This window comes from Sordaria macrospora, chromosome 1 (assembly GCF_033870435.1).
Source record: "Sordaria macrospora chromosome 1, complete sequence".
In the NCBI taxonomy this organism is placed as follows: Eukaryota; Fungi; Ascomycota; class Sordariomycetes; order Sordariales; family Sordariaceae; genus Sordaria; species Sordaria macrospora.
In genome coordinates, this window is record NC_089371.1 from 4440975 (window position 1) to 4460295 (window position 19321).

Consider the following 19321-nt stretch of genomic DNA (forward strand, 5'->3'; position numbering starts at 1 on the left):
CGAGCCAGATTTAAACCGAACAAAGGATGAATGGGCGCTAGCCTCCAGGCTCAACCCGGCTCATCTCTAGCGGGAAAGACTTTGATTGCGATTCGACAAATCGAGCCTCAACTTGGAGCCGTTCGCTTAAAGACCAACCCAACCATTCATTTTGATTTTCGAGTGACGCAGCGTCAAGCGCAACCCCAAGTCCCGCGCTTCAAGCCGGAGGAAATTGCCCAGAGAGGATCTACCTACACCGCAGCAGCTCTCAGGGCGACATGGAACGACGTGAAACGTGTTGTTCGTTGGGAGGATGGAACCCCAAGAGTTTGGGAGGCCGGAGGATGACAAAGCTGAAGGGATTAACGATGGCAAGAAAACACTCTCCTTCTGCCTTTTGTTTTCTCTCCCGACAAAAAGGAAATACGCGCGTCAAAAAAGATTGCCCAAGAGTGCTAAGAAAATGGCAGGTTCTTGGGGGTGGTGTTCACTTGTCTTGGGGGGCGTTGATAGGTTGGCCGTCGTTGGCATCACAGCAGCTGACAGGCGGGAACATTGCTATTGAACGCTCGCCCGGTCGGATACGGGCAGTAGTTTCTTGGCTTTTTGCGTCGTTGGTTCCCCGTGGCTTTTTCCCGTGTCGTTCCGGGGTGCCTGGAGGGCTTCATCGCCGCCCGTGGAGAAATTGGACATGGGGAAGTTCTGCCCCTGGAGCGCTGCCTTGAAAAATGTCCGGGGAGCCCCCGTCGACGCCACACCAATGTTTGGTTTTCGGCCAAGTCTTCCTTCGGTTTGCAACGTCCAAGACTTTACCAAGAGCTATGCGCCGCCGGGGTTACTCCTGAGTTGCTTTCCGTCATCCAGGCGGCCGGCTCTTCGGCTTGATCCTTAACATCAAAAGCTCGTCAATCTCCCCAGTTCTCTTATAAACACAGCTACGCTTTGACGTACCCGAGCAACTGAGAACAAAAGATACCCGCGAGACTTTGACGGGCGGCTTCATCGGCAGCGGCTCCGCTCCTCACCTCCATCTTTATATCCACCATCAACGAGGCTACACACCGATCCGAACAGATTCAAGGAGGACCCGGTCGAATTCGTCAGCACGTCTCCATTCCCGATTCTGGACCGCCAAAAGTGACTCTGGACATCTGTTGACGACTTCCGGCTTAATGCGACCTACTTAACACTCTCCTCCACTTCCGCCTCAAACTCCCACAGCGTCCTTAGTCCGTTGGAAAAGGGGTCATTGTTGATATGAAGTCTACCTTGGCCACCCTGCTGGCCCTGGCCTCATCAGCCGTTGCCCAGAATGGTGTCCTCAACTTCCCTCTCAACAGAGGCGTGCCTCACTTCAGGGTTGGCAACGTACGCCAAAACGTCAAGCGCGACACCTACAGCCAGGCCCTGATCAACAACATCACCGGCGGCGCTTATTATGCCGAGGTTACTGTGGGCACTCCGGGCCAGAAAGTCAGCGTCGTGTTGGATACGGGGAGCAGTGACCTCTGGGTCGTGAGCTACAAAGCAGACTTGTGCACCGACTATAGGATCCAGCGGGAATGGGGGGACTCATGCGACAAGACCTACAACCCGAACAGGAGCTCTTCGTTCAAGGTCCTGGAGGAGGATGGCTTTGAGATCCGGTACCTCGACAACAGCACTGCCGCGGGTGACTACATCACGGACGACCTGAAGATCGGCGGAACCACCATCAAGTCCCTGCAGATGGGCTATGCGACCAAGACCGTCCGCGGCGCGGGTATCTTGGGCGTTGGCTACTCCTCCAACGTGGCTTCCACGCAGCGCTACCCCAACCTGATCGACCAGTTCGTCGCCCAAAAGCTCATCACCACCAAGGCCTACTCGCTCTACCTCAACGACCGCCGCAGCGACACGGGTAGCATCCTCTTCGGCGGCATCGACAAGGACAAGTTCATCGGCGACCTGTCGATTCTCCCCATCTACATGACCAAGGGGCAAGCCGAGCCGATCCACTTCGAAGTCGAGATGCAGAGCGTCTCGCTCGACCTGACCAAGAACGGCAAGACGACCAAGATCATCTCGACTGACCCGTCCCTCAGCCGGACCTCGACCATCGCCATCCTCGACTCCGGCACCACCCTCTCCTACCTGCCCACCAAGATCACCGACCAGATCCACTCCAAGCTCAACGTCTACGTCGACGACTTCTACACCGGCCTGACCTTCATCGACTGCGAATATCTGACCTCCAACCCTGACATGCGCATGTCATTCACCTTCGGCTCCAACACCACCGTCTCCGTGCCCGTCTGGGAAGTCGTCCTCGATCTTTTGGGAGACACCCAATCCGACCTCCCCTTCAAGATGCCCTTTAAGCGCGCCTGCATCTTCGGCATCCAGAGCACCGCCGGCTTCGAAGAGGACGGTTTCAATGAGGACTGGGCCCTCCTCGGCGAGACTTTCCTGCGGTCCGCTTACGTCGTGTACGACCTCACCCACCACCAGATCGGCATGGCGCAGGCGAACTTGAACAGCACGACGGAGGATATCGTCGAGCTCACGGGCGGGGATGGCGGGTTGCCGAGCGGATTGGTTGGCGTGAAGGAGCAGCAGTCGGGCAAGGGTTCGTCGGGCAATACGGAATCCGGATCGGGTTCTTCGACGGATGAGGACGGCGGCGCCAAGGAGACGGAGACGGTCACTGCTGGGTCTACGGCGCCTACGGGGACGACTACGTCGGGTACCAAGGACTCGGACAGCGCCGCGGCTGGGTTGAGTGCTAGGGGAGGTGCTGTTGGTGCTTTGGCTGTTGCGGGCCTGACGGGCTTCTTCGCCCTTGTTGGAGGCGCGGTTGTTGCCCTATAGTAGTTGACATACACGGCATACGACTAAGGCGGACATACCTTACACTGCAGATATATAAGTACCGGTATGGTGGTTGTTGTTCTGGATATAGAAACAGCCGCTTGCCGCTTACCTGGATATAACAGGCGGTTGGTAGCAGCGCGTAAATAGCGTTTATTGTACATAAGGTAACCGCCAGTGAAACACACGGTTTACTGCCTCAGGATAACCTAGTAATCAAATAATATTATTCTGTATATCATAGCTGGATGGATGATAATGAGCAGGTAGTTAGTCACTACAGGAAGAAAATGGAAGAAAAGTAAATGGCTGTCATTCTCGCGGGTAAAAAAAGCTGAATATCATCAAGCAAAAAGATGCAATGCAATATTCTGCGCTCGAAGAAGTCCCAGCCGGGTTCCATCCCCACAGGCACAACCAACGAAAAGAACAAGCCACAAGCCCTCCTAGACTCTAGACTCTAGACTCTACTCTTGCAACTTCTCAAACCTCTCCCTAGCCTTGTCCCTCGTCTTCACCACAAAGTCCGAAAACTGCCCCTTCGTCCTCCTCGCCGCCTCCTCGCTCGCATCGCCCAGCTTGCCTCCATCCGCACCCAACCCCACACCCGGCGCATACGCCTCCGTCGCTATGGCCTGCGTCCGTCCCGTGCCTTCGGCACCAAGACCCACGCCCGCCGTCCAGCCCATCTTGGCCAGCATGCCCGCGCCCTTGGACTTCTTCGCTGCTGCTGCCGCCTGCTCCTCAGCAGCTTGCTGTTGCAGTTGCTGTTCCTTGCGCTTGTCACCACCAGCAGCAGGAGCGGATGCGCCAGCCAGAGCAAGCTGTTGCTTCGACAGTTGTCCACCCGGCTTGTTAGGCTGCAGGAACGCATTCCGGCGCTCCATCGCCCTGTCGCGGTACCGCTGCGTGCGCTGTTCCTCCCGACGAAGCTTCTTGTCGGGGACCATGGTGAGCGGGACTTTGCCCTTTGCGGCCAGCTCGGCGACGGCGCGCTCCTTGGCTTGGACGTCGGAAAGCATGCGCTTGTGCAGCTCGCTTTCCTGTTCGTGGCGCCAGATGGTCTCGGCGTGCTTGAAGGTGCGGTGGCAGAGGTGGCAGTAGAGGGCGTCGAAGTCGGCGTACGAGGTGTAGACGGGTGGAGCGTCGTGCTTGAGGCGAGGGGTGCGGCGGGCGATGGATCGGGGCTCCTTGCCCAGCGAGGTGAGCTTAGCAGAGGCCTTTTCTTTGGTTTCGGGGTCTTTGAAGTGGTTGTGGACGATGACTTCGTGGCTGACGAGGAGGTCCTCGCGTGTGTAGGGACCGTATCCACGGTTGTTGATGGTTTCCTGCGAAGGCACCTCCCAGTCGCAGAGGGGACATAGCATGCGGTCCCAGTCCGCATATGAGAGGTACTGATCGGCCCAGTGAGGCTTCAAAGGACCATCTGGCTCTTGATCATCGTCATCTCCCTCAAACCCTGCTGAGTTGAGGCCGCCTTCAGCAGCAGCCAGCTTTTTACCGTGTAGTTCCGCCGCCTTCTTCGTCCACATCTGCATCTGCGGCATCATTGCGATGCCCTTCTCACCGGGGGCTGGCTCCTTCTTCCTGAATTTCTTCAGGAGGTTGGCCTGGCGGGCGAGGGGATTCTCCACAGCGCCATCTTTGTGGTCGGTAGACTTAACTGCGCCTTGAGGTTCAGATGTAGGCTCGACCGAGACAACATGGATGCTGGGATAGACACGCTCGTCCCAGTACTTCAGTCGAATGGTAGGGTTGTAGATGGGTTGGAAGGAAAAGCGAGAATCCTCGTCCGGGCCAACCTCAAAGGCCGGGATGAAGACGCCAGTGTGGATGAACGAAACCACAACAGGCCTGGATGCAATCGCAAAGCTTGGGGAGTTGCGGAATTTCGCAACTGCACCCTTGGCGTCTTCAACCGTCGCAAACTCGGCGAAACCATACCTCCAGGATTCGTTGCTCCTCCGGCTCCGTATCAGGAAAACGCGGCGTAGGCTACCGGGTTTTGCGCCGAGGTTTGCAGTGTTGCTGCCCGGCGCTGTCGACTTCAACTTGTGGCTACCGGTAGGCGCCTTTGCCGTCTCTTCGCGGAACAGCTTCATGACGCCCTTGGCTAGAACTTCCTCGGTCACTGACGCCTCTAGATTTCTTATTACAAGATACTGTGACGGCATTTGTTGAGGATCTTCGTCGGTTTCTCCGGTCAAGAGAGGACCTGATAACGGGGCTCCATAACTGTAGCTGTAATTGGCATCATCTGCGCCTGTTAGTCAACAATCTGCCAGAACAAGTGCAAGGCGGGGGCCCAAAACATACCGGGTCTCTCTGTCTTGCATTTGAAGCACATAGCACGGTACGAGAAGTTAACTGCACCACACTTGAGGCAGTCCCAGTCCTCATCTTCTCTGCGGGAGTCGTGGATATCGCTACGACTCCTTTCGAAGAAGATATCCATAGTGATGTATTCCGAGTTGGCACCACGGGTGTGCTCGAGAGGGAACGATATGTCGGGATGATGCTGTTCCATAAAGCTCTCTGCATCCGCGCGTCGTTTAAACTCGACGACCGCAAGGCGGCGACCGGCGCTGTCGTATCGGAATCGGACGATTTTGATTTGGTCGGTAGACGTGTTTGGATCTTGTGTGACGAGGTTAAGACCGTAGAGAACCTACAAGAGTTTGGCAGATGATTAGAACCATGTAGAACTACATGCTAGGCGCGAATACGGCACCAGACTTACATCACGTTCGGTGGCGTCCTCCGGAATGCCTTGGAGAATTATGATCTTGCCTCCAGGCGCGGGCGCGGGCGCGGGTGCGTCGTTGTATCGCCTGGAAGATTGGCCTTCCCTATATCCTCCGTTATGGCGACCGCTGGGGCTTGTTCCTCGATCACGTCCTCGGTAATCGTCGTCGTCGTAGTGTCTTCCTCCTCCACCACCGCCGCCATGTCTCCCCCAGTCTCCGCGACGAGCGCCACCGTATCTGTCACCACCACCTCCTCCTCTGTCTAACCTGCCTCTGTCTCCATCAGCGTCTCCGGCGCCTTCGTGATATTCGCCGTCATCGTCGTAGTTGAGGCTTCTTGACGGACTTAGAGCATCTTGTTTGCGTGTCAGACACAACCAAAGTTAGCCATGGCAAGCTCGGCAGCAACTTGTAGTAGGCACAAAAGTGGCCATGGTCCAGGCTTAGGCTTGTTCAGGTTTTACCCTCTCTCGACCGGTAGTACTCGCCGTCTTTTGGTCTTGTGTCGTTCGAGCCCGGCAGGCGCGAGTATGGTTGTGGTGGACTACGACTGCGACGACGGTAGCTACCAGCGTCGCGCGCCCTGGAAGCGTAATCCTCAGGCATTGCGGCGCGTGTTTAAGATACGCGAATGGTTGCTCAGCTTGACGCTTGTATTTGGGACGAGTTCCGTGATCGGTTATTTGTCTTGTTATGGGATGGCCGCTGTAAAAAGCTTCCGTCAAGTGATGGGAAGCGTTCAGTTGTCTTCGGTGGTTGGTGAATGGCAATGGAATTGAGGGTTGCGAGCTCGTCGATTGCAACGAACAACGGCTTCCCGTTCGTTATCTTATCGGGTAACTTACGCTATGCATTACCGTATCTTACACCCTGCTCCGCCCAGTCCCACTTACAAGTGAACTATACAACCTTGATGTCAACGACACTATCAGTCATCACCATTAGTTTCCGGTTCTTCAAGTTTCCTAAACGGAATTTATCTCTCTTTCCCTGATATATAGCACGTCTTCGGGAGAACAGTTCATTTCATTGACTTCCTTCCAGCATATATCCCTCATCTTCTCATATTCGGTCCACACCTTCCAACTTCCCACTTCACATCGCTCACGGGAACGTCAACCACTTCCTCGGTTCATCAACTAGTTCATATTGCCTGAACCGCAACGAAGAACACCACCATACACTGAAGTTTCCCACGTCCCATCAAGACTCTACCAACCAACCATGGCAACCAAACAACCAACTCAAAACGATGAATGCCCTCAAGCCCCAGCTCAAGCTGAAGTCCAAGCTCAACAACAGCCACAGCCACAATCATCATCATCATCATCATCATCATCATCATCATCAGATCCCACCGAAATCTCCGAGCCCAACATCTACGTAGCCCTCACCCACGACCATCTCAACTACCAAACCACCATAGACCGCGTGCGCTCCCCCGAAGCCGGCGCCATCGTCGTCTTTGCCGGAACGACCCGCAACAACTTCAACTCGCTCCCCGTGAAGCACCTCTCCTACACGTCCTACGCCCCGCTAGCTCTGGGCACCATGCTCACCATCTGCCGATCTATCCTCGTCAAGCACGGGCTGAAGGGGATAGCGATGGTGCACCGGCTAGGCGTCGTGCCGATCGGGGAGGAGAGTATCTTGATTGCTGTGTCGAGCCCGCATAGACAGGCGGCGTGGAGGGCGGGGGAGGAGGCGTTGGAGGAGTGTAAGGCTAAGGTGGAGGTCTGGAAAAGAGAGGAGTTTGCGGGCGAGGGGGGAGGGGTGTGGAGGGCTAATAGGGATGGGGCGGTGGGGGTTAGGGTTGATGAGCCTAAGATAGGGGATGGGGAGGGTGATAAGAAGGAGGAGAGTAATAAGTGAGAAGTGATTAGTTGGAAATAAGGAAAAAAGGTGGTGATGAGAGAGCGGTCTATGAGGGATGAAATGCTCGAAGGAAAGGAGGATCATGATGAAATTGACAGGATGAGTTTCGAAAAGGGACTGGCGGAACTGAAATCTAAGAGAACGTCTTCCAGTTCTTTTCCCATTTTCCCTTGTCAAGGACCACTACCGGAGGTATGTATTCTCTGCGAATCCCATGAACGTCGTCATCGTGTTTGTCCGGGACTGACACACATCTGGATGTGCCTTAGTTTACAAAGCTAACCCCGACCCGGTGACAGAAACTTTGAAATTTATATCACAACATCGTCTCCCTCATCGTCAAACTTCCTGGGGATTAGAGGGGAACTGATCCTGACAAAGTATCCGCCCCGATACGAAATTGTCGTTGCAAAGACACCATATCCTCTTGTTCCTTTAGCCATTTTCCATAGATTCTACTCGACCATGCCTTGCCTTTGTTACATTTATATCTTCATAAGCAGTCCCCTCATTTCATCGGCACATAAGCACATTGTCTTCGTTTTCCTCACCGCTTCTATTTCGAATCACTTCCACCCCCATGACTTCCACTGCTACCGGTACCCTTCTCCTTGTCGCTACTACTATCATCGCCATCGCCTTTCGAGGCACCAGTACCAATACCGGGTGAAGGCTTCGGCGGAGGACAGGCACCGATGGGCTTGGGGAAGTCGTAACCTGATCCGCGACCTCTGGGCATGTTTCTGATGGTTGGATGGTGAAAGTCCGGGTAGATTGTGGTTGACTGTTGCCGAAAGACAGACACGGTTGAGTTTGGGCAGTGGTTGTAGGTGGTTTGTCTCTAGTTATTGTCTTCGGGTAGACCGGCTGTGCTGGTTTGGGCTGGGTGATGGGGGAAAAAAGGCTGGCTAAGAGAGATGGAGATGTCCGATGGGCGTGTTTGAGGCTTACTACCTTGGAGAAGTAGATGTAATGCTTTTAAAGTGTGTAGAGAACAGTTTGCTCGCTTTTCTGCAGAGCGTCTGTTGTCTCGGATGGGGATGCCACTGTCGATACGACTCAAGACTTCATGGGGATGGGCTGGTTTTTCTGCGTGTCTTCTAGGACGGTTTCTAGAAGGAAGAGTAGCGGTGTCTCCCGTCTCGACCGAGGTTAACGTCCTCGAATGCGAAAGAAAAAAGGGAAATATGTGTGTTCCCAGAGCAAGGGATGGCGATAACTTGGGGAGCTGGGATAACCACCGTCTTTTATTCGACCAACAAACAAAGAATCAACTCGATCTAGCCCTTCCCATGTCGTCGATGCCTTGACCGAGGTCTCCAGAGGCCAGGGAATGGAGCTCACATATTGGCCGACATGGTTCGTTGTTCATTTCCGGATGCAGAGAAGAGAAGGAAGGAGCGGACCCCTCAAGAGGTAGGCACGGGAGTTGGTGCCTGCCGTGTATAATCGTTTTTGCAGCATCTCAATCACTGCACCTCAAAGAGTGAAATGAACTGTAAAAGGATATCTGCCTGGTTAGCACACCGCTCGACTGTATAATTGCTCTGGGGTGCCTCCTTCCCGCAGAGCCTCTTAGTTCCACATTCTGAAGAACCTTGCGACATCATGATGTAGTAACACGTTGGCAACCGGGATCCAGCAGCATTGCGATATTTGGGTGCCGCAGGTAAGCAAGGTAAACGCAAGATCCGGAAATGAAGTTTCGAAAACAAGGCCAGTGTATCGGGAAAGAGTAAAGGAAGGTGCCTTCAGTCTGTCCGAGACGGGAGCAGACGCAACTCCACGGCCGACTTAGTAGTAAGGGAGGTGCTACCTCCGATGTACAGAATGGCTTCATGGCTTCCAGTAATGGTAATGACGATCGTTGGGACCAGTCAGTCACGTAAAGAAGGAGCCGAAAGGGTTGCTCTTGTTTTTCTTAATAGCAGTGCATGTGAGGTCCCGACAACAGGAGAGCTTATTGAGGAAGGCGCATCCGGTACTCAGTTGGCGGTGAAACCCCCATATTAGAATCGGTGATGCTCATTAATATCCGAAGCGGGAAGGCACAACATGAGCAGATTGGTGACGGAAAATGTCAATCGCCAGCCATTGGTATCAACATCGTGAAACCGAAGTGTCATGGAAAAATATGAGTGTCATAACCAAAGTCAATGTTTTGTGTAGGTCCCCTTCTCAGAAGGTATGTATATGTCACGGGACGCCCTGAACCTCCTCCCGAAACCCGAGATTGATACATCGAAATTCCAAGGACCATAGGTCATGGACGCCTACGAGAGTAAGCCCCTTGACTTGAGCCAATATTCCTGTCAAATGTAGAAAAATCTCATCATGTTATGCGTGAGATACATGTGCTGGCCGTGCCTGTCAATCTCCGTCCTTGTCGTCCAAAAAGCCCAACGATCCCAACAAGTTGCCGCTGACCCTGGGGGTGTTCCCAATTCACAGACTCCTTTCGAGAGAAAATAACCAAAACTCCGTAACTCCTCCTGTCTTGTCCGATTCCCTTCGCTATTACTCGTAACATACAGCTATGGCCACTCGTGGAGTCCAAAAATGCCCCCTGGCTGGACGTGTTTCTGTACAGCTCTGGCATTGTGATCCATGGTGCTCCCAGCTATCGTGTTGCCAAACCATTCTGGCGCCTTAGTGTGCGATAGCGTGAGGGAAAAGAAAATGACGAGGGTCGACAGCAAAAGACCAACGTCAAGGGCGGCCGAGGTTAGGTAGTTGTACTGCAGCCACCAACCCGTCTTCCGGCGGCGAATGAAAAAGTTGAAAACAGTGCCGACTATGCCCCAGCAATAGTAAATGTAAACAGTTGCGGGCGGAATCCAGCCTGAACCGCCAAACACCAGGGGGAAGTTAACATAGCGCCAAAGCGAGCGCGGATATCGTCGAGCGAAAAACCACGAAAGCACAGGAGAAAGGGCGCCGACGAGCCAGAACCACTGCAAAGCGCTATAGAGTGCTTTACCGGAGAACATGCGGGCCGGTCCGATCGCCCCCCAAATGACGGATGCAGTGAAGAAGACCTTAGCACTGGGACATGTAAAGTCGTTGGCTTGATCGTCCGTGCAAATATTAGGAATCGCCCCAAGGGCCCAGTTCATGACGGCAATCTGGACAACGGCTGACCAAACCGAAGCTATCAGCTGGGACCAAAACATGACGCGAGGCGGCACCTTCATATAATGACCGAGCTTGAGATCCTGTGTGAAATAGAGCGCCTGCGACATGACAAGATAACCGTAGTTCTTGAACATCATCATGACCAGAGGGCGGCCGGGGAGCATGTAGCCGATGACATACTCGGTCAAGACGTTCAGTCCCAACTGAATATTGGTGATGGCCTGGATGATTCCAATCGGTATGGTCCATACCACCGGAATCAATATGCAGACGACAAATGCCCACCATGGGAAGCTGGTATCCCAAGCACACACCACAGCAAAGGAGATACCAAGCATGATGGCAAATAGGATAATATACCACCAATCCTCAGCGTCGCGGTATTTCTTCATGAGTCGCATGTGGACGTCGTCTTCTTGATGCCGGGCCAGCTTCCACTGGTTCCAGATATCCCTGCCGTGGTAGAGGCCAACGTGGACGATGACGGCCGCGACAGCTGCGAATGATAGCCCATATGCAAGGGCGAACTGGGTGGGGAGGTAAAGCGGCGAGTAACTGTTGTATTTCTCTTCGTCGAAATGCAGGTTGTCATTAAGAATGCGGTGAACGTCGTACTTGTTCCCGGTGTTGTCGTACGAGTGCGACTCTTGGACTGGCAGGTAAGCCGAGTACCATACATTCGAATATTGGATTCCGAGGGAGACAATAACGAAGAAAAATGTGACACCGCCGACAACGTTGGCGATGGCATGAAATGGCGACGCGAGGGGTGACAGGAGATACCCAGAGATGATGGACCAATCCTAAGGAGAGTAAGTACATAGAAACGGTCTAGCCCGGGAATCGTAAAATACTCACAAGAGTTATTGGGAATAACCCATAACCGGTCTGTCCGCCAAACAACTGATTGACAATGACATTCTCGGGCCAGATCCAGGTAAGCCAGCACATCCAAGACAGCCCTGTGAAAAGATAACCAGGAAACCAGTACCACGCAAATGATCCGACCATGACAATCAAGAACCATCGGTATCGGCTGACTGACCAGCCGTTTGTCCTTGCCGGATCCGAGGGCGAGTGGTCGTGGAGCGTGTAGAAGAGAGTGCAGTTGATGAGATCTGCGGGCCAGATCATGGCAGCGGGCCAAACCAAGAACCTCCTTGCCAAACCGGCAAGTCCATAACCAGTGCAGAGCGTCGAGATACCGAAGAGAATTTGCCAGGCCCAGCCGAACGACTGTTTGTACCAGATCTCCTGAGCTAGAATGACATCAGTAGCATACAAAGCACCACCACCATATGCAGCCTAATGAAGAATAAGTTAGCAGTTAGTCAAGCAAGATAGAAAGGCAGACGTACATTCGACATGACAACAATGATGACATGTTCCTTGAAGTTGAATGGTCCGGGCTTGAAGTTGAATTTGACACCGAATACGGTGAAAACACGGTCGGGGAAGATAAGATCCCAGCCCAAGCCGATGGGGTATGCTATGAGCTGGATGGCCAGAGTCGACAACATGATGCTAGGGTTTCGCAGCGAGAGCAGCATGTTGACAGCGGAACCGATGGTGCAAAGCAACATGCCGATAGTCCAGGCCCGGATGGTGTTGACGGGCATCTCGACATCGTAATTCCGTACTGAAGCTCGGACCTTTGAAGTCACAGTTAGAGAGAGTCCAAAGAGGATACTAACCAGGACGCGCAGAGCGATGAAGCGGGATATCTCACTTCTGGATATGGCGAATTGTCTTCGGCCAATATTTGGTCGATCTCGGTTCCCTTCTCGATGTTTGCGCTGTTCAAAGCGGTTTCAACCTCGTCAAGTTCGTCCAATGGTAGGTTTGGGTCCAGGCGATGCATCTTTTCGAACTGCTTCAGTGCCCTCAAGGCCTCGAGGCCAGTTGAGTCCCCCTCCATCGATCCATCGTCTACCATATCCGGCATAACATCCTCATCGCCGTGCCGTCGTCGAAAAAAGTTGCGAAGCATTTTGGAGGAAAAGCGTGGTGGTCGCTATGCCTCCCGTGCAACCAAGCCCGGAAAGCAAAGCGGGAACACAATCGGGGTCGTGCCGATCTGATGGGGCGATTCCGCAAAGCGAAGGATAAATCTTGACAGCTGGGTGGTTAGTACGCTGATCGATGCGTAAGCATGGCTGCCTCGACTCCAGCGACTGTTGACGTTGCACGGGTCCGGGCCTAGAACATAAGGCTACGGTATGAGTTGAAGAGGTAGGGATCCAGAAGGGTTATGACGGAGGAAGAGTATTGTAAATGCAATGTCGACTGAGGGAGACGACGATGAAAGGAGAGACGGATGAGATGATAGGGAGATAGCAAAATGTGGGTTCCGAGTTTACGCCAGGCCGGCCTCTGGACCAGTCCCACGCTCTCTTTGGCTCGTCTCTCTGGTCCTCTCTCGACCCTCTCAGACCGTTCGAGGTCTTGGCCTTTCGCACCTCATTGCAGCATGGGCTAGCGTGGTGTGAAGATACCATGTAGGTAAATACTTGGGGTATGTCGCGGGTGCGTGGGTGGGTGTCCAGGTGGGTGACTGTGTGCCGGGGCTCACACCTCTTTCTTCATTTTGTCGGCCAGGGCAGTGCTGGGAGCCTGATATCGAACTGTACCGTTTCTAGCCATGGCGGAAGATGCAGCCCCAGCCAATGCTGACCTGCCTAAATGGGGCCGAGGGCTTGCGAAGGGCGACTACAGGGTGGGCTCAAGCGAGACCGACAGGGGCTGAGGCTATCTCGAAGCGGGGGGGACACCACATGGGCTCGATGGATAAAGAGGCCCAGGGCAAAGGCCGACGATGGAGGAGAAGGCTGGCGTGACCGTTTTCCGGTTCGCACTCTGGATGGATGCCCGTTGCTGGGCGGGTGCTGGCCCATGGGTCCCGAGAAACACATGTTGACCTGACAGAAGGTTCGGCTCTTGATGTGCGGATACCGTTTCGAATTGGATATCTTGATGAGGCCGGTGAAGGACCTTTTGATCCGTCCCGTTGCTAGTAGCAGTGCTTGAAGTAGGGCAACACGGCGATGCTGCACTCTGACGGCGCCGCCTTATTGTTAATGGCTCAGTTTCATTACTGAACATATGTACAGATACCTACACTGATTCCTCAGCTGCTGCTCTACCTATCCTGCACCAGTGACTTTTCGGCTTTGGTACTGTTATAAACAAGCTAGCAGATGCTAGATAGCACTTCGACAGCGCTGGTGAAGCAGCGGAAAACGGAATTGCCTCCCATCTCCGCTACCGGGGCGATACGGCGCAGCAGTCCTGGGGATGGACGGCTTGCCACTTTCTCACCATGCTCGCTGACTCTCGTTTCTGAGGAATCTGGGGGTTCGTAGGATCGATCCCGGCAAGTGCCCGAGGTGCCGTTCGTGCCACCGTTTCGTATGTGGCTTCTAACTGGTCCAACGGCCATGATGGTGGGGATGGGTTCAACTAGTGCTTCACTAGGCGACGGCCGACGGCAGGCATGCAAATGCTTAAAATCATGGGGAGCCACTAGCCTGGGAGCATTTTATTGTTGTGATGGGATCCGGAATGTTACCACAGAGCCCTAGGTGAAAGGTGTTTTGGGTGCCGTGCTGGGGACGGACTGTGTCGGTGAGAATTCCGGGTAGAGAAATGCAGGTGAAAATCGTGGAATGTGAAAATGAGCAGATGGATGGTCGTTGATTCAATGATCCTTTCCTCCAAAAAGTCGGGAGGAAAGAACCGTCCACTCACAGGCAACTGAAGTGGAAGGTCTCCACCGTTCGGGGTCTAAAATGCACTGCACAAGTGAGTGAGACCGAGAAGGAACTGCCCCTGCCCGTCTCTATCCGCCCCGCAAAATGCCCTGTGCTTGCCCTTCGAGATTCCCGTCCTGCTCATCTCCAATCTTAGCTCTCGGCGGGCAGGCACCGTCCAGAACCGCCGACGCTCGGAACACCAAACATCCTCAGTCGAGACACTGGCCTCGATACAAAGTACAAATGGAAGTACCTCCGAAACGGTCAAGACCTGCGCCGAGCCTCCAGAACCAATCTCAGACGTTTCTTTTATCTCTGGAAAGCGTATCCAGGAGCGGTCTAACCTCATGACTGCACCCCTTCCAAGCCGATTCCAAGCATCCACGACATCTCAGCTTATGTCTTGGACTCTTGGTTCCAGTCGTGGCAGTCGCGGTCCTCACCTCATCGCCCAGACTCACCCACTCCTGCCACTGATTTCCTGCCACTGCCTGCATCTCGCCCACACTCTCGCCCAGGTCCATCACCCTCATCTTCATTCCATCACGCCGCCGAGACGCCGAATGATGTGGGCTACATATCACGATTGATAACAACCAAGTTACGTGTTCTTGGCTTCTCCTCAATCACCCCAGGAAGCCACTCTCGTGGACACCTTTCTTTTGATACTGTGTGTGTTGCAAGCAGGGGGAACATCATCAACAGCGGGCAAGACAGGGCAGTCCAGTCGGGTCGGGTGCTACATACATATCTTGTGAGTGCCGACCGAATCTCGGCCCTGATGAAGCCCCCCATGGTAACGTTATGTTATGCTTTTCTCTTTCGTACGACAAGCTCTGCTGGAATGATAGACTTCCTAACGAGCCGTGTGACAAAACATTGGCACCAGCCATTCTCTCTTCCTCTCTATTGAAGAAAACCGATTCTAAGCGTAAAACATTGAAAAGGAAAAAGCATGAGACTCCGAATGGAAGACTCAACCACAAAAGCCCGTCTGTCTGTCAGTATCACTTCCTTAGATTCTTCGGAAGACGGTCGGTCGGTGTCTTGGCTTCGTGCGCAGATACAGCCGTACCACACGAACATGACTGAGTCGATAGAGTGGCCGAGACCCTTAACCAACCAAAATAGCATCAGCAATAAATTTATTGACTGACGTCCATGATCCGGCTAATATACACATCTTGCCCAACCCAGTCCAGCCAGCCAGCATCTTTTCGCTCAAAGTGGCCCGTTACAGTTCAATTCTTTTTCTTCAGTCCGCCGAGAGCGCCACCACCCAGGTTTCGGTTCTTGTTCAACCCACCTCCATATGCAGCTGAGTGGTTTTAATGGTCGTGGCAGTGCCCCACCCTATTTTTTTTGTCTCTGTATCTACATTGATAACATGAGATGTTGACACGTGGGAATCTGGGGGTTTCCTCCGAAGCACTGCATTGAGGATCGAAAAGCGAGAGAGGGACACAGACAAGTCTTGGTATTTTGCCAGGGCAATCGTCAAGCTTGACATCGAAGGTGGTTCATGCGATACCTAGGCAGCGTGAAGCTGACGTTGGCCAAGGTGCTTAGACTAATAGTCAGAACCTTCAATATGATAAGTTTCAAGCATCGCTATCTGTCTGACGATTACCTTGTCATCGAAAGGCAGCGCAGTTGGTCCTCACGAGACACAGCTAGATATTGATTACTGACGGAACTGCACTACGCCACTTGGTATGTACATACATTGGCCCGTTCCTCTTTTTCCCCAACGTCCTGATGTTCATTGGAAAGGTATGGGTGCGATACTTTTCTTCATTCCAGTTTCCTGGGTGTATTGCCACACAACAAATGCACATCTTGGCCCGTCCAAGTGCGCCTTTCATACCTGTACCTTGGGGTCGAGTTGTACCACAATGACAACGACGACTGAGTTCAGTTGAGCACGCCAGATACACAAAACAAAATCAAAAGAGGAACGAAAATGCACATCATCGACAACAAATGATACCGTATCCAAAGAATAAGCGTTGCCCAGATACAATAGGCGAATTATGTATATGTGCTCAGGTAGGCAAGTGCGTACCTACTTTGTATGTTACGTAATTACGATCCCTCGCCATCCAGTGACCTGTCTCGCCTGTATACACCTGAGTCGCCCCCATTTGGGCAGACATATGTTCAACCATGAAATCCCGTCCCTATCATAGCGTCTCTCAAGAAAAAGTGCCAAACCTCCATGTCCTGTTAAGACCTCACTCACTCACCACAGAAGAAAAAAAACTCATGATGATGATCGACTCCTTCCCCATAACCTCCCCCGTCTCCCCAAAACATTTTGCTTCGCACTGCTCTCGTTTTCACGAGCATTGCTGCAGCTTTTCCTGTACCCAAACCCAGACCCAGACTCCTCTATCACGTCCAGCTGCTGAGCAGCAGCAGCGCCACCGGCATCAGACCTCGGTCTCCTCAAGTGAATAGCCTTTGTGAACCGACTTGTCGTGTTTGTCGTGTTTTTTGTTGCCGCTGTCGTTGGACTGGAAGTAGAAGTGGAAGTGCAAGTGGAAGAAGTATAATCACTAGCACTCCGTTGATGACTTTGGTTCCGGCTGCTCTCATGGCTGTAATGATGATTCCCATTCCCGTTCCCATTCCCATGAGTGCTAGCAGCACCACCCAATAAGCTCCTCATCAACCGTCTCGCAAAACCTTCTACTACCCCTCCGGCTCCAAAAGGACGGTGGTTGTGCTCGTCTGAGCTGGAGTCTGAGTCAGTGTCCTCGTCGTCTGAGTCCGTTTCGAAGACTGAGACGACGGGTGGAGGAGGGGCAGGAACAGCGAGAGTCGAGGGAGGAGGTGGTGGTGGTGGTGGTGGTGGCTGTAGTGGTGGTAGTGGTGATGTTGGAGGGACTGGGAAGACTACTGGTGAGGGGGGTGATGATCGAGGAGGTCGTTGTGGTCGTTGGTTGAGCGGGAGGGGCGGTAGTAGGCGCTCTTCTAGCTTTTTTTGCTGTTGCTGAGATGCCCTTGTCTGTTCTGGTTGTTGCTGTTGGTACACCCTGCTGCTGCTAGGGGGCCTGGGAAAGACCGGACCGCGGGAGTTATGACGCAGATTGGTGAGTGATGGGCGACGGAACTCGGTTGGGGTGAGGTACGGTTGAAGATAAGAAGAAGACTCTGCGTGGTAGGGGGCAGAAGCCATCTGATGGTGTGATAAATTGCTTGTGGAAGAGGGGACAGGGATGATAGATGGCCTTGCTCGGAAGACCAGGCTTGCGGTTGTTGTCGATGTTGTCGTCAGCGACCTGGGGCTAGGTGAACAGATGGTGGTCACCACAGGCAGCGGCTCGCCCCCCAGTTTCCTTTTCCTACCGATGCTCGACCTCCTGCTGCACATCACTCCTACTGGAGGTCGCTGCTTCTGTGGTGGGGTTTGCTCCGACAGTCGCAAGGTGTCCGAGGTCCATGGCCGGGCCAAAGATGATCTCCGAGGTGGTGGTGGCACCGAAGAAGAATATTGAGTGTCAGACGGCGGCGTTGGCGGGAAGAGTGAGTAAGTCGAGGCGGGAGGGGGCTTGTTGAATGTCCGAGGCACCTGGTGGTGACTGTGACTGGTATATGGAGGAGTCAGAGGCCATTGGTTATTATCACCCTGGGCGAAGCCGCTATCCGGCCGTAATGATGCCAGAATCGGTCTGATGGTCTTCTTCCTCTCTGGTGTGCTGTCGGCTGTGCTGGTCCCAGCATGATGGCTGATGGGCCGTGCTGGAGTGTTTGTCGTCTGGAGATCCTTCTCTTGTCCTTGGGTGTTGTTCCAAAAACAGTTCCATAGCCCCCCAGACCTGGAAGTGTGGTGGTACTGGTATTCATCTTCGGTAGAGATGTCAGAGCCATGGTCTTCGATCATGCTCGGCACAGATGAGATGTCGGACCCAACAGACTCGCGGCCCGGCGATGTTCCTGACAAGGGGTAGGAGTAGTTTGATATTTGTGACTGGGGAGGATAAGCGGTGATGACTTGAAGGGTTGGACGTGGGTCCCGGTCGGGAAGCTGGCTGTGGAAGTCCATCGTTTATGCGCTTGGATGTCTGGAAAACAAGACGGGAAGAGAGTCGTCGAAGTGAGCAAACTTGAAGCAGGGCGACGGGAAGTTTATCAATGTGTAAAACAGATGTGCGGCTCAACCGGACATGGGGTTGGTAGGTATTATGCCACAAAGAAGCAAAGAGCTTTAAGCATCATCCGGGACGCAAGTTGACGATCCGATCAAGCCTCACGCCTTCAGGTGTGGTACACTCTCAGGGCGTATATGTACTCGACGTCGTTGCATGGAAGACTGAGAGAAAGAACGGTGTTCTTGCATATGAAAGTCAATAATAAACATAAACAAGAGCTCGACAAGGAATGAAAGGAGTGCATTCTTAGTCACGCAGCCGGGTTTTTACACCGCGCCATTGCGTTACTAAATCAAGCGGTTGGAACGCCAGATTGGGAAAGTATAACAGCCCAGGCTGAACCTCAAAAGTCATGGGAGTTTCAACTGGAACGCAGTAATAGCCCCGGGCAACTCCGTACGATCACCGACTCCCCCCGCTCTCCTACCACCATTGTGTATGCGGATATGCACCCAACCATCCCCAGGATTCCTTTTGCGGCCGCTTCAGGGCTCGTAAACGTTGTTGGCCCAGCTAAAGTCGGAATAGGGCATAAGTGGCACTCTGTTTGTGATGTGACAAACAAGGGAGGACGGGGTTGGAAGGTGAGAGTAGTGTAAGTGGTAGGGGGTTGATTTCCGTACCCCAGTTACCAAGCTCGTCCACGTTTGGAAGCTCTCGAGCTGTAACGGGAAAGGGTCCAAACAGTCCATCATGTGTATCCCTGAGCCACACAGAAATTGACAAGGCGCGATGATGCATCTAACCTCCCGATCTGGAGGCGGTGATAGCAGCTGATAGGTGTTGTGGCGGGCAACAAGAGGGAATGGATGCCACCGATGGCCGA

At 53.3% G+C, this 19321-nt stretch overlaps 5 protein-coding genes across 5 annotated transcripts; 2 read left to right on the top strand and 3 right to left on the bottom strand.

Moving 5' to 3' along the window:
• The first annotated feature begins 636 nt into the window (after nt 1–636).
• SMAC4_02893 (uncharacterized protein) lies at nt 637–3061 on the top strand. Its single transcript, XM_003348348.2, has 2 exons — nt 637–1731; nt 1789–3061. The coding sequence occupies exons 1-2, from the start codon at nt 1240–1242 to the stop codon at nt 2830–2832; spliced, it is 1536 nt and encodes a 511-aa protein (XP_003348396.1). The 5' UTR covers nt 637–1239; the 3' UTR covers nt 2833–3061.
• A 201-nt stretch (nt 3062–3262) lies between these two features.
• SMAC4_02894 (uncharacterized protein) lies at nt 3263–6185 on the bottom strand (the record flags this gene model as incomplete). The annotated part of the gene is made up of 4 exons (XM_003348349.2): nt 3263–5089; nt 5149–5500; nt 5573–5934; nt 6044–6185. The coding sequence occupies 4 exons, from the start codon at nt 6183–6185 to the stop codon at nt 3300–3302; spliced, it is 2646 nt and encodes an 881-aa protein (XP_003348397.1). The 3' UTR covers nt 3263–3299.
• A 618-nt stretch (nt 6186–6803) lies between these two features.
• On the top strand, nt 6804–7451 carry SMAC4_02895 (uncharacterized protein; the record flags this gene model as incomplete). The annotated part of the gene is made up of 1 exon (XM_003348350.1): nt 6804–7451. One exon carries the CDS (start codon nt 6804–6806, stop codon nt 7449–7451), a length of 648 nt encoding a protein of 215 aa, XP_003348398.1.
• Nucleotides 7452–9523: 2072 nt separating this feature from the next.
• Nucleotides 9524–13808, bottom strand: SMAC4_02896 (uncharacterized protein). The gene is made up of 4 exons (XM_003348351.2): nt 12319–13808; nt 11948–12241; nt 11448–11894; nt 9524–11392 (listed from the first exon to the last, which is right to left on the bottom strand). Exons 1-4 carry the CDS (start codon nt 12577–12579, stop codon nt 9989–9991), a joined length of 2406 nt encoding a protein of 801 aa, XP_003348399.1. The 5' UTR covers nt 12580–13808; the 3' UTR covers nt 9524–9988.
• A 2796-nt stretch (nt 13809–16604) lies between these two features.
• SMAC4_02897 (uncharacterized protein) lies at nt 16605–18423 on the bottom strand (the record flags this gene model as incomplete). Its single annotated transcript, XM_003348352.2, has 1 exon — nt 16605–18423. Exon 1 carries the CDS (start codon nt 18387–18389, stop codon nt 16605–16607), a length of 1785 nt encoding a protein of 594 aa, XP_003348400.2. The 5' UTR covers nt 18390–18423.
• Nucleotides 18424–19321: the final 898 nt, after the last annotated feature.

What these genes read in the sequence shown, in the direction of transcription:
- SMAC4_02896 (XM_003348351.2), bottom strand. Translation starts at nt 12,579, where the DNA reads ATGCTTCGCAACTTTTTTCGACGACGGCACGGCGATGAGGATGTTATG. An exon ending in TCATTGTTGTCATGTCGAAT is followed by an intron (nt 11,895 to 11,947) that starts GTACGTCTGCCT and finishes ATTCTTCATTAG; the next exon opens with GCTGCATATGGTGGTGGTGC. An exon ending in GGTTATTCCCAATAACTCTT is followed by an intron (nt 11,393 to 11,447) that starts GTGAGTATTTTA and finishes TACTCTCCTTAG; the next exon opens with GATTGGTCCATCATCTCTGG.
- SMAC4_02893 (XM_003348348.2), top strand. Translation starts at nt 1,240, where the DNA reads ATGAAGTCTACCTTGGCCACCCTGCTGGCCCTGGCCTCATCAGCCGTT. An exon ending in TGGGCTATGCGACCAAGACC is followed by an intron (nt 1,732 to 1,788) that starts GTCCGCGGCGCG and finishes GCTTCCACGCAG; the next exon opens with CGCTACCCCAACCTGATCGA.